A 17,943-nucleotide genomic window follows, 5' to 3' on the forward strand; every position below is an offset into this window, starting at 1 on the left:
CTGCTGAGAAGGCAGCCCCTCCACCTGCTAGGTTTATAAAAAATCCCAAATCCAGCTCACCTGCTCCCAAACCCAAACCCAACCCCCCCAGCCCAGAGGACACAGCCTCTTCAGAGCCCGTGGACTGGCGGGATCCCGGCCAAATGGCGAAGCTGCGGAGCGAGCTGGCAGCCTACCTCTTTGGCTCCAAGAGAGAGGACCGATGCACCAGTCATAGGCCAGGCCCAACAGTGGCCTGTCAAGGAAAGGAGGGCAAGAAAGGCCCCAGCCTGCCAGAGAAGGAGATGGGCAGCTCAAGTGACCCTGAGAAGAGTCCCTGTCCAGAGAGAGAGGCCGCCGTCAACCTGACCCTGCCCCCTGTGGACTACGTCTCGCAAGACTTTCCAACTCCCAGTGTCCAGCAGATCCGGAATGAACTGGAGGCCCGGCTTTCCTCATTAGCAGAGAAGGAAGCCAAGCCCAGCCTCAAGTCTCTGCCTCCCAAACCTCGGCTAGAAGGGGGAAGAATCTTTGAAAACAGAGTTAATAATGGTCAATTCTCCAAGCCTGTGGCCAAGAATCTGCCACCACTATCCACCACCCCTCTGGCAACCACACCACTCCAGTCCAAGGCCATGCCCGGGCCAGCCACGCCTGGGCCAGCCACGCCTGGGCCAGCCACGCCTGGGCCAGCCATGCCTGGGCCAGCCACACCACCCAAATCTGCACCTGCTCCAACCACGCCTGGGCCAGCCACCCCCCCCCCAAATCTGCACCTGCTCCAACCACGCCTGGGCCAGCCACACCACCCAAGGCCACACCTGGGACAGCCATACCACCCAAGGCCACACCTGGGCCAACCACATCTGGACCAGCCACACCTGGGCCAGCCACATCACCAAAGACCATGCCTGGACCTGCCATACCATCCGCAACCTCAACTCTGCCCACCACATCATCTCAACTGATAGCAGGGAAGAACCTAGTCCCAGCTGAGCAGTGGGAGAAACCAGAACCTCGAGAACTTGCAGTGCCTTCCCAGCCAGAGGCAGAAGGGCACCCCTCAGAGGCCAGTAAGCCTCCTACACAGGGAGCCCTTTCATCTCCAGCCCTCCCACCAAAGATATCCCCTGGCGGAGAAGAGGTGCCATTTCTCTACAAGCCCCATCGCAGCCAGAACAGCCCCAGCCCGGAGGTTGCCATGGTGATGCCCACTATGGCCAGAGGAGAGGCTGCAGGGTCAGGGGAGCCTGTGGAGGATCCCCAGGGGCTGCCAGCCAAACCCCCAGCCTCAGCCCAGCCTGCTGATGAACTCCTTAGGCATCCGGTGACTGGGGAAGTGGTGGAGCGGGGCTCCCCAATGGCCCTGCTTCTTGCTGCCAGGCAGAGGGCACAGAAGGGGAGGTCTGGAGGGGCTGGTCTGGGTCGGTCCTCTCTGCCAGGGAGTCTCCACGGCCACAGCAGCCGGCCCCAGGAAGGCTCTGACAGCATCTTCCTCAAGGAGGGCCGACCCAACTCCTTCACTGTGGTCCCCAAGTCACCCATGGAGGCAGAGAAAGACCTCCAGCTGACCTCCTCTGCCCAGCTCACCGTTCTCTGTCCCTGGAAGCCCGAGCCCAGCAGAAACCCAGAGGGCACAGAGCCAAGCAAAGGGCACAACTGGACCACGGCAGAGCCCCAGGCCCCTGTGGCCTACGAAAGACTAGCGTCCGTCAGCTTCCCCCAGGACCGCCTGCTGCCCAAGTCCTTCTCGTCCCCTTCTTCTCCTTCCTACAAGAGGCCGGAGGAGGAGGAGTTCAGCTTTGAGGTCATCCCACCTCCGCCAGAGTTCAGCAATGACCCTGGGCCCCCAGCCCTCCAGTATCTGGGCCGACGGGACTCGCCTGTCCTGAACAAGTTCTCAAACTTGGGGCAGTCTCTGGACACGGGCCCCGCGGCCTCAGAGCCTCGTGGCCTCCCGCGCTTTCCCGGGGGTGCGCGCTACGCAGGGACTCGAGGCCTGGAGCGCTTCTCTGGCGGAGGCCGCTCGCTCATCAAGAAGCGCCTGTACGTTGGGGAGCCCCACCACAGCCCCGGGCTGTCCCGCGGCGGCACCAGCCGCAGCCTGAGCTCCCCCAACTGCTTCGGACCTCAGCCTGGAGGGCCCTTCGGAGCGCCCGGAGGCCCAGAGATGCGGCGTGTCAACTCCGCGGGCCGCGCGCCCCGCCGAGGCCTGCAAACGCGGAGGATGTCCCTGGAGGGCCCGGCCCGCGGAGAGGCCAAGTACAAAGCACCTGGTGGGGACCACGGCTTCGCCCCCGCTACCGGCAGGTGATGAGCTGGGGCCTGGGGCGATGGAGGGTGTTGGAGGGAGCCCGGGGTGGGCAGCCAGGCGAAGTAGAGGTGCTGCCCTTAGACCAGACGTCCGCCATCTGTCAGGGGACACTTTTGGTGTTCCCTGTGGCTTTGGGGGCCTAGAGAATGTGGAAGTAGGCGCACTTCACCTGCCGAGGGCACCCCCCCTTACCTGCTTCATCTCCCTCGATCAGCCTTGTTCTCCCTTTCCCTATCCAGCTCCCCCTCTTCCTGCTCCTCTCTCCCACCCCCTGGAGTCCCAGGGCTTCAGGCTAAGTATGGGGTGCGGGGAGAGCTGAGTGGTCCTTGGGAACCGGGATTTCTCAGCAATACAAAAGGAGCCAGACTAAGAGTGAAGAGTTCTGAGTGGAAGATTATTAGGCATATACTTTAGTGAGAAGGGTCTAGACGGGAGGAGGAGCCCTGTGTCCCGTGAATCAACATTAGTAGACTCGGGTCTCACCTGGGGTTGATAAGCCCCCAGCTTGTGAAGCAGAAACCATAGCACTGAGCCACATTTTTTCCTCTCCTGCCCTGGGGAAGATGGGAGGGCTGTTGGTTAACCAGCTGCAAATAATAACCTCACATGTCTTCTGCTCCCCACCAGGTCTCCCCACAGCAACCCCCACTATGGAAGCCCCATCAACACATTCACCGTGAGGCCTGGGACCCGCCATCCCATCTCCTATGCTTACTCAGGGGCCCATCGGAATGCCCTATCCTGAGCCCAGGGTTCTCTTAGCTCTATTCCAAAGGGTCAGATCCGGGCACTTGTTTCTGGGGGGTGGGAGGGACACAGCAAGAGTTGGGCAGCCTGACTCAGACACAGAAGAGTCTTTGTTCTCTGAAGACAGAGAGATGGACGAGTGAGAAGCAGTGGCCCCAGGAAGATCAAGAGTGGGCTTCTGTTTCCCAGTATGCTGTGGACTGTCTGCAGATGGGGGTGGGACGGGGAAGGAAGGAGGAGAAGAGGAGCCTTTAAGGGCCTGGAGCCTGAGTTTCTGCTATCTGGTACTATTTGCTTTAGCAAGGCTTATTTAAAGCAGTTTTACAAGCATGACCTACTGAGCAGGTTCTAAAAGCAAAGGGTGGGGCATCAAACCTGAATGGGAATGCCCCATTTGGGGTGGTTCTGATTGCCTGTCAGGCCCTCATGAAGGGCTGGGGCTCAGCCCTGTCTGAGTGGGGGTGCAGGATGCTACAGGTTGATCTCTCTAGCCTCCACCAGTCCACCAGTTGCCGCCCCAAGAGGTGATTCCTCGGGCTTCTGGCATAAAAGCCACATGATGTGGGACCTGGAATGTGCCTGCACAACGTGTGGAGAAGGTACCAGGACAGAGTGCTTTGATTGGTTGGCCAAGGGCAGGCGTGGGGGATTGATGGTTCAATTCGCTCTGGCCCTAGAGAGAGAAGCCTTGGGAAGTTTGGGGTGGGGAGACAGAGGATTAAGGCTTACTTTTCTGCTTAGACCCAGATAGCCATGATTAGGGGATTGAGCTCAAGGAGCCAGAAAGTCTGGGGCTTGACACCAAAAGCTTTACATAGCCAGGTCCCGATTGGGGATTTGGAGGGGGTATCATTCCCAACCACCCCTCCCAACCCCAATACTATAGTTCCCCAATATTACCGAGGCTTTAAAATGTATAGCCAAGATGCTGCAAGGTCTTGAAGAGTGGGAGGTGGCTGAGGTGTGAAATGAGAGCCGAGAGATATTTGCTGCCAACAGGGAATGTGTTTTGGAAAGTCAAGAGTGGCAGGACTGGACCAGTTCAGAACAGGGGACCTATCAGTAGGGCAGCCATCCTTTGCCTGGGCACTTCAGGTTATGCCTGTTCTCCAGTGATTAGAACCCCTTCCACCTTCAAAAAAGCCCTGATTTGGATGATGTATGTTTGCCAAACATATCAGAAAACAGTATTCCTTGGTCTGTCTTCCCTGCCTTCAGGCCTTGGTGGGCCAAATTCCTGGGACCAGGCCAAGGCGAGCTGCCTGGGTGAGGAGGGAGGGCAGGAGTGGCCTACCTCGGAGGAGCAGGCCAGTAGAGAGCAGCCAGGAAGCAGTTCACTTTGGGGGCAAGATGTTGGACCTTTATGATTTGTGGTAACCTGCTATGATACCAGGTTGTGGGGACAGCAGTTGAGCCACTTAAGGTGAAGAGAATGAAAGATGAGCAGATACCCTGATGGGGCAGGATCTGGTTACCTGTATTCAAGAAGTGAATCCCACCCCAATGCCGGCACTGGCTCTATGTATACATATGTATTTCCCCTGTACAATGTTTTATTAAAAAGTTTACAAATTTATCTGCTGTATTAAGGCTTGAGGGGGTGGGGCATGTGCTTCCAGCTTGTAGATTGCTCTGGGGTGGGTGTGGAAGGACTGGCTGTCATTTGGCTTGGGAAATAAACAGACAGTTTGGACTGGCTTCCAGCTCTGTGGCTGTGGATTGATGACTTGGACCTACTTAGTGTGATGAGAAGTTAGAAGAGCTCCGTTGGGGAAAGCTGAGCACAGGGTGGTGGTGGAACTGGTGAGCCATTTCGCTGGACCCCAACTTTCTTTTTTGACCCTCTTGTTCTCCAGATCCTTCAAGGAGAAGGAGCAGAGCTAAAGCCCGGTGGTAACAAACTGTGTCTTTAAGCAAATTTCTTTGATTCTCTGAACCTCAGTTTCTTTTTCTGTATGCCAGACATGATAATAATACCTACCTCATAAGGCTGTTGTGAAGATTAGAGACAGTCATGCCTCCATTTAACAAGTATTTGAGTGACTACTAGATAGCAGGCACTATGCTTAGCATGGATACACAGTGACATGACTCCTGCCCATAGCAATATTTTAGTCTAATGGAGGAGAGAGAGAGGATGAAAAAAGCACAGAGACACATACAGTAAGTGGGAGAAAGGAAAGGAACAGGGAGTGTGAGACTGACTGGAGGGTGAGGGAGAGATGTGGATTTACTTGGACCAAGTGGTCAGGGAAGGCCTCTTGAAGTGGTGACATTTATGCCAATTTAGGCAAAGCATCCACCCCATGTCTGGCACTCAGTAGTTGCTCAATAAATTGAATCTTTGGGTGATGACTACCTTATGTTTGTGTGTGGCCTTTCACGGTTTTCCAGAAAGCTTTAACATGTTATCTTCAATTTTTCCAGAAGACAAAACAGGGAACCAGAGACGTCATCTCAAGATGGTGTCAGGGAGAGGGTTGTGTCTCACTCCTCTGAGTCCTTTTCGGGGGATTATTGGGAAAGGGAGACGGGGAGGATGACTCACTGATTCAACAACTTGTGCTTCCAGGAAGGGCCTCCTAGGCCCGTCCCATCGTGGGGCTTCCTTGTTCTCCTGTCCCACTGTCCCTCACCCTCCACCGTGACGTCCTTATCCTGGTAACAGAGTAAGGACAGGGGCCTTTTCCCAATAAGGCTTCACCTCTGGCTGCTCTCCTCTCCCTGATCTCTCCTAACTCTTCTTTCCCCTCACCTGACATGGGGCGGGGTGGGGGGGACAGTGGGGAGTAGTGGAGGGTGAGGGGATCAGGGATCCACTGCCGCCTCTGACAAGTTGTATGAGCTTGGTCTCAGCTAACTCCTCTGAAAAGTGACAGGGAAGGACTTGTGCCGTGTGTGGGTCTTAAACTTTGTTAGGTCCCAGACCTCTTTTAAGAGCTATAGATCCTCATCGCAGAAAGCTGCTAGCATGTGCAATTTTACACATTATTCCAGGCGCTCCACAGATCCTCCCCAAATTGGGCTCCATCGACTTCACGTTGAAAACTCCTGATGCAACGGTGGTTGTGGTAACCACCAACACTTAACCCTGATGGTTTGGAAAGTACATTCGTTTTCTCTCTTATTCACAACAATCCTCTAAAACCCTCGTAATGCCCCTCCCTCCATTTGGTTGATGAGAAAATTAAGGCTCCAAGAAGAGAAGTGAATTGCTCAGAATAGCCCACCTGACTCCAAACTCTGTACACTTCATTCCAGCTGCCTCCCTTCCAGCTGTGTACATTCTCACCCACTCATCCCTCTCCCCGTAATACCACCTCCTCGCAAATTTATATCTTTCTATCAGAGGAGGGATGGGGGAGAGATACAGCTAGAAGGCGGAGGGTAAAAGCCAATAGAAAAGGGTAATGGGCATGGCTGACGCAGGCGTGCCTGGATCAAGTTGGCCACACCTTGGTTTCTGCAGCCTCTCTATGTGGGGGCCTAGTTCCAGTGGCCAGAACTCCACCTCTCTGGTGATGCCTAGCCAGGCCCAAAGCAGGGGCAGGCCCTGGGACAGGCTATGCTGGGAGCCTGGTGCCTGCAGTCAGCAACTTGTGAAGGGCCCTGTCCTTCAGAATGGAGCATAGCTTTCCTCAGGCCTCACTTATTTAAGCAGAGAGGCTTTCTCTCCTGGTGAGCCTTGAGCTCCCTGTTGTGGGAAGCTGTAGGATGGAGCGGGGAGGGAGAGGCCACTTCAGCGCTGAGCTGTCGTGTCAGGCAGGCCTGCCCCTGCCTGCTCACCCCACCACCTGCCTATCCACAGCAGCCTGTGGCTGCTTTCATTTCTGCAGCTCAAAGGCAGTGCTGGCTTCCCATCATTAGTCAGCTGTCCGGAATGGGTGGCCATTGATACCAGGCTGAGAAACTGGGCCTTCTCCCTCCGAAGCCCTGCCGTTGGGGCTTCTGGGGATATTTTTGGCTAGGAACGTGAGAGAAGGTGCACTTATGGGAGAGGAGTGGAGACCAAGGCAATGCATTAGGAATGCTTCCTCATTTATGTGGATAATCCTGTGCTCCCCTGCCCAGTTCTCAGAGCCATAGAAGCTTCCTTAATGTTTGGCACAGATGAGCTGCTCCTCCCTCCTCTCCTAGAGCATTGTTCTCTGAGCTTCTGTAGAATGGGCTCTGATCCTCTCCTCTGTCTTCCAGGCTGGCTCCCTTCCTCTACCCAGGTGTCTCAGCACCATCTTCTATCTCCAGTCTTCCTTCTCTATAATTTCTTCTTCGGAAAACTGAGCTTCACCCCCATTCTCACCTGCACCTGAACTCCACATTTCTAACCGGAAGTGCCCCCTGAACATTTCCATGTGGGTGCCTGCCCAGCCACTCAAACTCAGCCTCTCCAAAAGGCATCGTTCTTCCCTTAGTTCCTTCTCACACAATTGTGAGACCAGAGCAGCCAGACTGATGGCTCCAGTATCCCTAAGGACTCGTTCTCCTCTCACTACTGCTGCCCGCTCTGTTTCCTCTAGGACCAGTTTAGATCAGAGCTCCTGCAGGAAGCCCTCCCCAGCCCTGCAATACTCAGAGACCTCTCCTCCACACCTCTGCACCACTTCCCCTGGCTGGCTCCTCCTCATCCTTTGGGCTCAGCTCAGACATCCCTCACCCCCAAGACCACATCAACTCCTGTTGAGGGCTCCCACGGCTTCCCCCACCACTTCATATTGGGGGTACTTGCTCCACATCTTCCTCCCCCAGCAGCTTGCAAACCCCACAACACAACGACTGCCTGTCTTATTCATCACAGTATCCCCAGCATCTGGTGCTGCTCCTGGCACCAGAAGGTACTGAATGTGTGTTTGTTGAATGAATACATGTTAGTATTTAATCAAATACTGTTGAGCACTATTTGAGTTCCTTGAGGGCAAAGGCCATGTCTCCTGTGGACTATTGACCACATAAATCTCTTATTTCTAGATGTGTGTGAGCTGATCCAATGCTGAGATTCTCAGATGATACAGTTGTGGTTTTAGGGATGAGACTCACAGGTTTCATCATAAAGGTGTCAAGATGCCTTGGAGTGGCATCATGGTGGGCTGAGATGTGATGCCCTATGAGTAGAGATAGGAGGAGCAGAGAAGTGATGGGACCAGGTGAGGTCATTCTGGTCCTTAAAAAGGGCTTAGGGCTTAGGGGTTTCAGGCAGCCATTATATTGGAGACAGGGCTCTAGGGTGCTTCTGAGAGCCCGGGGAAGGATGCAAATCTCCCTCGTGTAAGCTGGGTACACACTCCCTGACAAGATCTCAAAGCTTCCAGAACACTCTATAAAACCAGAGGATGACTTCAGGTGAGGCCACGAGACCTGGTGCATTCGGGCTCTGCAGTGAGGGCCTCAGACAGGAAGGACGAAGTATTCCAGTGGGCATGGCAGGACTAGCCTTGGGCTCCTTGAAGACAAGGTCCATGTCCTCTAGGTTGGCTGAATGAATTTCCAGAGAGCTGCAGCTGGCCCTGTCACCTGGGCTATCGAGACAGGGCCCAAGCCCAGGTACCACTGTCTCTGACAAGTGTGGCAGACAGCATCCTACACCAGTAGGGGTTGGAAGGAGTGCAAGAGTGTAAGAGTGCTTGCTTACTTGGGTGTCTTTTTCGAACTTTGTTGTTCTCCTAGAGACTGGCCAACTGGGGAGAACTTGGGAGCTTAGGACACTGTCTAATAAGTCTCCAGAATGTATCTGGCCCAAGGAACATGGGGGTGGAGGAAGGAAAACTGCTTTGCTAATTCTATTTGGATTTTCAGGTGAGAATGACACCGGAAAGGGGATAAGGCAGCTGTGATGATTTATGTAGTGTAGTCCTCCCCCTCGAACCAAGAATGCAGAGTTTCAGAAGGAGTGCTCCCTTCGCACACATGCACACACACACCAGCACAATCCCTGAAAAGAACTGGCGGGTGCCCTCAGCACTTCAGGGACCGTGGAGAAAGCCATGTTCCAGAACACATCTTGTGTCAAAAAAAGTGGTGCTGGGAATGCTGAATTTTAAATCATACCATGGAAAAACTCCCCTCAGTCATAACAGAAACATAAACTCAAGCTGTTCTAAAATACCATTTTTTACCCACCAGGTTAGCAAAAGATGGAAACTTGGACTGTGTTGACCAAAGTGTAGGGAGAAGGACTCTATTCCCTAGAGGGGAGTGAGACTGGCAGAGCTCCCATGGAGGGCTTTTGGCAATAGCTACTAAAATGTAAAATATATATCGTGTGCTAGGAATTCCACTTCTAGGAGGCCGGCCTACAGATATACCAGCAAAATGGTATATCTCACGTCACTGTAGCATTGTTTATTAGAAATAGTCTCGATTTCTCTAAGTAGAGAAATGGTAATAAGTTAGAATAAGACACACAGGGGAACACTGCAGCCATGAAACAAATGAGGAAGCTACAAACCAATACAAAATGAACTGCAGCAGATATTAAGTGGGGGGAAAAAATACAGATGCAGTATGTTATCGTTGTGTAAAAAAGGGGGGAAAGTGTGTGTGTTTGCATTTGCTTGATGTGCACAGAGATCTCTGGAAGACAAACTCCTCAGAGACTGGTATCATAGGTTGCGCGTTGGGAGGGGGCCTGGTGTCTTACACCCGCCATGGCTCCCTCTGAAGGCTCTGTCCCTTTTAGGCCCCACCCATCCATCCAAGAAATGAGCTCGACCTGTGGCTCTCCAGAGGCAGAGGCAAGCGGTGGTTAGGGGAGACCAGAGCTCCAAGCCCAGCCATTTAGCCCTTAGGTAGTTTGGGGACCTCACACCAGTTACTTAACCTCTCAGTCTCTGTTTCCTCTTCTGTTAAGCAATGAAAATAATAGTGCTATTAATAAATGAGGTGATACATGTGTAAATGGGGATGATAACTGTACCACCTCATTAGGCTATTGTGAGGATTAACAGACTGAATCTGTGTGAAGTGGGGGGCCTGGCATAGAGCAAGTGCCCAGTGAATGGATTTGTTCCCAAATACACCTTGGTTCCTCAACCGCACTTTGACCCTTAGAAGATCAAAATGCAAACTTCTTGGCAAGGCTGACATGGCCCTTAGGTGCCATCTTCAACCTGCATTTCCACACTCAGCCTATGCTCCTCTCATATGCCGTGGTCTCTATTCTCTCTGCCCAGAATGTCCTTCCTTCCTTTGCCTGACTTAGTCAACCTCAAGGGCCAATTCAAATGTCACCAGCCTTGGAATGCTCCTTCTGAAGTCCCAGCCTGAAGGAGTTTGTGCTCCTTGCTCTGTGATGGCAAAACACTGGGAGTGCACCTCTGTGGGGGTGTCATCACACCACGCCATGATCATGTCCCTGTTTCTGGCTTACATGCACTCTGGCTTGTTACATGTTACAATAAAATAAATAGGAAAAGACAGTCAACGCTTCTCAAACAAAACCACAGCAAGAGACCATTTTCTACCTGTCAGACTGGCAGTAGTCGACAAGTTTTGAGACACTGAGGTGGCAACACTGTAAGGAAACAGGCAGCGAGGTGAGAGTGTAAACCCATCCATCTTATGAGAAGAACTGGGCTATGACACCTGTCCACATTCGGTAGGCACATATAGTGAGATGACATGCACGAAGCTTCTCAATGCGTCAATGCTTGACATAGCAGAAGGCTGCAAACTACCTACGTGTCCATCACCTGAGAACTGGTTAAGTAAGTGATGGTAGAACCATACAATGGAACACTGTGCAGCCATGAAACAGAACAAAGAAGCTTTTTATTATTGACATGGAACCAACGCCAAAAGTTACACTGGGAAGTGGGGAAAAAAAAAAACATGGATGGTTTATACAGTCTCTTCCATTGTGTAAAAAGGAGAGAAAGTATATATAAGCATTTGCATTTGATGCATAGACTATTCCCAGAAGAATACATAAGATAATATTGATACAAACATACTGGTAGCCTCTGGGGATGAGAATTAGGAGTCTGGATAACGGGAGGAGGGAGATGCTTAGTTATCACATATCTTTTTCTATCTTTTAAATTTTATACTGTGTACATATATTACCTATTCAAAATTAAAAAACATTTTAGTTAAGAAGGAAAATAAGAGCTCATAATCAAATGGAGATGAGAGTTAGCCACTGGCTCTAAGAGGAGGAAAAATACCTTGAATCTGTTTCCAGGAGTGAGGGTGTCCATGGGAAATCTCTACCCTTAGGCCAGCTGCCCCCTACTTGTACCTGGGCACTGTCAGTTGATCAGAGAATTAAAAACTTGTTTCAGTATGAGCCTGAGTAAAACAGAAGAATGACAAACCCACTATCAGTGGTTGAAGAAAATTCATAAATAAATGCATAAAACAAAGTCCAAAAGAAACAATTAGAATTGGGGGCCCCAGGGCTCTTTCATGATGGTCAATCACTGGCAAGGCTAGGGTCGTTCCTCTTGTACTCACAAAACAAAATATGTCTAAGTGTCTCTGAGGACCCTGGCCCTTCTATTTAAAAGCCTCTCAGATCATCAGGAACTCACTTGGGTAAAGGACCTTGGGCAGGGAGGCTTCCAACCCTGGACCACAGGGGGCTTCGGTGGGAAGGCATGCCACTTTAGATGACCCCTTTCTGGAGGCAACCTTAGTGTGGGGCTGCCAGACATGCTCCCAAACCAAACCTGCCTAGCTAGGGTACAATCTGAGGGCCAATGCCTTGGAAGGGACCTCGGCCAGTTTTACAAGGAAGAAGGCTGGTTCTGGGGGACATCACACTAGACTCAAAAGATGTTACAAGGGGCTTAGGAGCCTCAGGGGCTGTGCTGGGGCAGCTGGGGCCTTGGAGAAGGCAGGCACTGAGGCACCTGAGTCCTCTCTGGCGAGGTCACCCATCCTCCTGCCTTTCCTCAGGCCATCTCAGCCTTCCCCTGTCCCTTACTCACCTCTTCCAGAAGCTTCTCTTGCTAACTCCACCCCGTTCTGATCTCAGCACAGGCTTCAGCCCTTAAGTTCTCAAGTTCAGCCCTCTATTGACAGTTGTTCCTCCGTCTCAGTTAAGTGGTGTTAAACAGGTTCCTGTGTTTATTTGTCTCCGTGACTACAAGAGTACACTCCAGGGAAGGGAGTTATGGGAGGAAGTTATCACGTGCTTGCGTTTCTTCCTTGTACCTCTGGTACAGGGCTCAGTCTGCAATAGTCACTACTTCTTGCCTCTCTTGGGGTCCGGACTAACTTCCTCCCAGTTCTGTGGTGGCTGGCTGTCCCCCCAGCTGAATTACGTTTGCTAAATGCCAAATTACGTGAAACGAACTGAAGAGGAATAGTGTCCATCATGCCTCCCTCCAATACCAACCAGCAGCCAGAATGATCCTTTGATAAGCTAAGTCAACTTTTGTCACTCCTTCCTACCCATCTCAGTCTAAATAACACCTATAGGTCTTACGTGGGCCCTGGGGGCTTTGCACAATGGCCCCTGCTCCTCGCTGGCCACCTCTCCCACCACTCTCCTGGCATTCGGTCCTTCGCTGTTGAGGGGCACCCACGTTCCTCCTTCACAGAGTGTGCACCTGCTTTTCCCTCTCCCTGGAATGCTTTTCATATGCCTGGCCACATCGATGCATTCACGGCCCTGCTCAAAGACAGCTAGATCTCCCTCTCTACCCTTTTTAAAATAGCAACCCCTTCAGCACTTAGCTCCTTCTTTCATCTGCCCCTCCAGGTCTACTCATGCTCCACCTTTTTCACCCTACATGCTGCCTGGCTGGCCAGGTAGGCCTGTGTTCTCTGGCTTCCGGCAGAGAATAGGCAGGATACCAGAAGGTGGGAGGGAGAGTGAGGTCAGGATATTAATTCTTGGATGACACCGTCCCTGCAGGGTTGCTGCTTGCTGCCTGGCCACCCAAGGACCCAAGGCCTCAGTTCCTGGCAAAAGGCTCTCACATAGGCCTCTCTCCAGGTCCTCAGAACTGCTCCCTCCCCTCCCTATCACTCACTCAAGTGTCACACTACCACTTGGGTTCCCCTACACCTTGCCTACATCTTTGGAGGTAATCCCTTTATTAAACCTCCCTCAAATTTCTCAGAGCACACTATTGCTTTCCTCTCGGGATCCCAATTCACCACCTGACATCACATATCTATTGTTTGTGAGCTGTCTGTCCCCCAACTAGACCATAAAGTCAAAGAAGGTAGCAACTTTATCACACTCTATGCTGTATCCCAATATCTGCCTCAGTGCCTGCACGAAGCAGCTCAATAAATGCTAGTCAAATAAGTGAGGAAGGGAAAGATCAATGTAACCTGGAGATGGGATATGGAGGCTTGAAGGAGGGCACGGTTTTAGGAGGTAAAGAGCACAAATGAAGGTACAGGATGCACCAGTGATGAGAGTGGCCTTCTCCCCTCAAGGCATAAAGACCTCTGTTTATGTCCTTCCTAGCACTTCACACTGTGTACTGCTTTTGTTTTCTTTGTATGTCTTCCCACTAGAATAAATCCCCTGGGGGCAAGGGCCACCTCTGTCTTCTTCACCACGGAATCCTCGAGTCTGGCATAGTACCTGGCATACACAGAAGGCACTAGACCCGTATTTGTTGAACATATGAAAGAAACAGGAGTTATCCAAAAGAAACAATGAATCAGCAGGGGACCTCAAAAGCCAAGTTAGGCAGTTTGGACTTATAGTGAAGAGCGTTTAAGGAAGAACTGCAAGTCCTGCTGCAGCAGGGCAAATGACAAAGCTGGGGCTTTTAGTAAGATGTGCCTGGCAGGGGTCACGGGCTGGGGACGAGCAGGGAGGCTGCTGTAGCATAAGGCTCACAAGGGAAAGGTGGCAGAATCTGGTGACTGATGGATGAAGACACAGAATGAAGGCTCCAAAGTGTTTAGCTTGGTGACTGTGCGATAAGGCTGTACAGCCCGCAGTCCTGGCCAGAGATAAGTACTCCAGGGCCACTGCTATTGGCCTGTTTCCAACTTCCCTCCAAAGTGGGAAAGCTGGGAAATGAAAGTGATTTTAAGGGAAGCGTGAATCAAATCCACTTTGACCATGTTGCATTGAAGGTATTACTGGACAGCTCAGTGGAGCATAAATGATGAGACAGATGGGTGCTGAGGACTCCCAAGGAGGGAACAGCTGGAGGTGGAGGAGCATATGAGCCATCTCCTTGTATAAGCAGAGGAGTTTAGGGGACCTTCCACAGCTGGGCAGTCATAGGGAGGGGCCAGCCAAGAAAAGGGTGGCCAAGAGGTAGAAAAAGGGAAGGAGGGAAATGTAATGGAAGACGAAGGAACAACTTTGAAGAAGGGGCAGCCATGGGGTCACAGACCAGAAGCGAAAGTCTATTTGTACTTCACTGAGGTCCCCACGCCAGAGGAACGCCTGACTGTTGGCTTCTGGGACTGGCTGGGAGAGCCAAGGGGGCCAAGTCAGGTGGTTCAGTGTTAGAGAAGGGTTTGCTCCCTGTGCTACCACGCATTCCAGGGTACATACCCCAAACTTTGTGGTGGAGATTGCTAGTTGTCCTCCAAATCCAGTCTTTCCTTCTTTCCATGGTGACAAGACTCCCAAATTTTACTTAGACACAGAGCCACCCAGCTAAAACTCACATTTCTTTGCTTGCCTTGCAGTTTGGTGGGGCCATGTGGCTAGGAAGGGGCAGCTTTTGGGTCTTCAGGTCTCCTTCACACACGCCTCCCCTCTCCCTCTTTACTCCGGTTGGAATGTGGACCAGAAGATGGGGTGGCTGCCATCTTCTATTACATGCACATAAGCATTACCCGAGGTGACGGAGGAGCCATGAGACAGGAGATACCATCAGGCCACCAAGCCAGCCTGGGCCACCTACCCAGACTTCCATACAGAGCATACATTTGTCTTAAACCACTCCACTGTTTTGGGGAACTTTTGTTAGAGCAGCCTAACTCATATTGGAACCCACCATTTAATCCAGTAGACATATCACTTTAGATCAGACCAGAAGTTGTTCCAGCCCATGTCTGCCAGGGTTCCCAAGGGGGAATGAGAGGCCTTTGGCATTTCTCTTGATGAGATCCTATAATATTATAGATCCATTATTTGTAAAGTGATCAAAATTCTTCATAAAAAATGTTCTACTTCCTTAAGGAATGAGTAAGAGCAGTGATTAGCAGCTTCACCATCACTCTCTCCATAACTGGTTCCATTTTTTAGTTCCCTTCTCCTCCCATCCACAGGCCAAGGAGAGTGTGGGTGTGTGTGGGAATCACCTTGCACTCAGTAGTGTTCAGTGCATTTGAGGGACAGAAGCAGGTACAGTCACAAGTGTGAAAGGTAAGAAGCATAAACTCTGGAGCAGACTAAAGTCAGTTACTAACCTCCCTGGGCCTCTGTGTCCTCAACTGCAAATGGGGACAGTAAAAACATCTACTTTTGAAGGAATTGTTAGGATTAAATGAGTGGATATGTGTAAAACACTTAGAACCATGACTGGCAACAGTTAAATTCTCAATTAGTATTGGTCTTTATATATAATTTTAAAAGCAACAGAAAAAAAGGTCTGGCAATGGAATAACATTGTCATTTATAAAGCACAGATGCAGACATTCTCAAGAAATCCTCCTGACAAGGTATCATAATTATCCCGTTTTATGGCAATTGGTTTGGAAGTTTAGTGATTTGCCCCAAATCTTATAGCTAGTAAATTATAAATACAAATGTCACCAAGCCATGTTTTACTCAACCATGAGGTCTCCAAGAAAAGAGACTTCAAGATTCCAGAAAAATAAAGTTCAGAAATACCAGTTCCTTTTAGGCTTGTTTCTCTCAAAAGCCAGGCCACTTTGTTATTGGTTTATCAGTTAACTCCACAAACTGTCATTTATTTAACTGCTTCCCGATCAGAAACAAAGGGGAGGGGCCTGCTGAGCATCCTCACCCCTAAGCCAGGGCTGGGGCTGCTGATCCAGGAGGTGGGAGGTCAGGGAAGGGGTATGCTCAAAAATAAATATCGGAGGGACTGCTGTATACGTAGGGGACGTAAAAACTGAGTGCAATGTGTGAATCTTATTTCGATGCAGATTTTTTTTTTTTTTTTTTAGGCGAGACAACCCTTGGTTGATCTCACAGATTGCAAAGACCTTGTCAGCTTACAATCCTTTATTATTTTTTATTTTTTACACCTACAGCACCTGGTCTTCTTAGGTGGTCTCCCATCCAAGTACTAACCAGGCCCGACCCTGCTTGTCTTCCGAGATCAGACGGGATCGGGCTTGTTCAGGGTGGTATGGCCATAGACTTGATCCAGATTTAAACAAGCCAATTGTTAAAAACATCTTCGAGACAACTGGAAAACTCTGAACTGGGTATTAGAGGATATTATGAAAATGTTCATTTGTTAAGTGTGATATTGACACGGCGATTAGTTTAAACAAACAAAATAGTATCAATCCACGCAAGTATGCTCTATACAAAAAAACCCCTTATTTTTTTGACAAAGGTGCAAACATAATTCCATGGAGGAAGAGCAGCTTTTCAACAAATGGTGTTGGTTCAACTGGATAACACAGGCAAAATAATGAACTCAACCTAAACCTCATGCCATATATAACAATTTACTCAAAACAGATCAAGGACTAAAATGTAAAACATACATCTATAAAAATGTTAGAAAAAAATATAGAAAAATTCAGGACCTAGGGCTTGCTGAAGATTTTTTAGACCTGACACTGAAAACCCGGTCTATTAAAGAAAAAGCTGATCAATTGCACGTCATCAAAATTAAAAACTTTGCTTTGCAAAAGATCTTGTGAAGAAGTTACAAAGACCAGCTACAGAGTGGGAGAAAGTATCTGTAAACCACATGTCTGACAAAATTCTTGTATCCAGAATATATAAAGAAATCTCAAAACAAGAAAACAACCTAATTAGAAATTAGGCAAAAGACTCACATTTCACCAAAGATGATATACAGAAAGCAAATAAGCACATAAAAAGATGTTCAACAACTAGTCATCAAGGAAATGCAAATTAATATCACAATGAGATATTACCACACATCTATGAGAATGGCTAAAATAAAATAACACCAAATATTGGTGGGCTGTGGAGAAACTGGATCACTCATACATAGGAATGTAAAATGGTACAGCCACTTAGGAAAATAGCTTGTTTCTTTTAAAATTAAACATATAGTTAGCATAGGCCCTAGCAATTGCACTCTTGGGCATTTATCTCAGAGAAATGAAAACTTTTATTTACACAAAAACCTATATACAAATGTTCATAGTCATTTTATTCATAATATCCCCAAACTAGAAACAGCCTAGATCTCCCTCAATTTGTGACTAAACAGAATGTGGTATATGCACGCCATGGAATACTACTCAGCAATAAAAGGTGCTATGGACACACACAAGTTGGAAGGCTCTCACTCACTTATGCATTGTGAAACAAAGCCAACCTCAAAAGGTTACCAACTTTGATTCCAGTTATCTATACTTTAAATGAAATTATAGAGATGGAGAACACAGCAGTGGTTGCCAGGCCTTAGGGATGGGGAAGAGAGGTGGATGTGGTTATAGATAGCCTGAGGGACCCTGTGGTGATAGAAATGTTCTGTAACTTGACTGTGGTGGTGGTTACACTGATCTACATGTGACAAAACTGCATAGACACACACACACACACACACACACACGCACAGAGGTAATGGTGAAGTCTGAAAGACTCTGTGGATTGTACCAGTCAATTTCCTGGTTTTGATATTGCACTAGTTACACAAGATGCTACTGCTGGGGCAGCTGAGTGAAGGGTACACAGGACCTTCCTGAACAGTTTTTTTTTTTTAAATATCTTGTGATTCTATAATTATTTCAAAATTGAAAAAGGTCTAAAATTTTTAAAAGATGCATAATGACATATTTACAGGTTAAATGACACAGGT

The 17,943-nt window shown here is 49.6% G+C and overlaps 1 protein-coding gene and 1 non-coding gene across 2 annotated transcripts in view; one reads left to right on the forward strand and one right to left on the reverse strand.

Annotated features, from left to right (window-relative positions):
• The window catches only part of CUNH6orf132 (chromosome unknown C6orf132 homolog), a 31,355-nt gene extending 25,957 nt beyond the window's left edge, over positions 1-5,398 (forward strand). The window contains 3 exon segments of the mRNA XM_025042731.1: positions 1-731; positions 824-2,289; positions 2,921-5,398. The exon segment at positions 1-731 is cut by the window's left edge and continues 46 nt beyond it. Of these exon segments, the coding sequence (XP_024898499.1) occupies positions 1-731; positions 824-2,289; positions 2,921-3,038 (2,315 nt within the window). The 3' untranslated portion in view covers positions 3,039-5,398.
• A 10,779-nt stretch (positions 5,399-16,177) lies between these two features.
• LOC112474718 lies at positions 16,178-16,296 on the reverse strand. Its single transcript, XR_003044532.1, has one exon. It is a non-coding gene; the product is annotated as a 5S ribosomal RNA (ribosomal RNA).
• Positions 16,297-17,943: the final 1,647 nt, after the last annotated feature.

The sequence above is a fragment of the Pteropus alecto genome, unplaced genomic scaffold, assembly GCF_000325575.1.
Source record: "Pteropus alecto unplaced genomic scaffold, ASM32557v1 scaffold7, whole genome shotgun sequence".
NCBI lineage: Eukaryota > Metazoa > Chordata > Mammalia > Chiroptera > Pteropodidae > Pteropus > Pteropus alecto.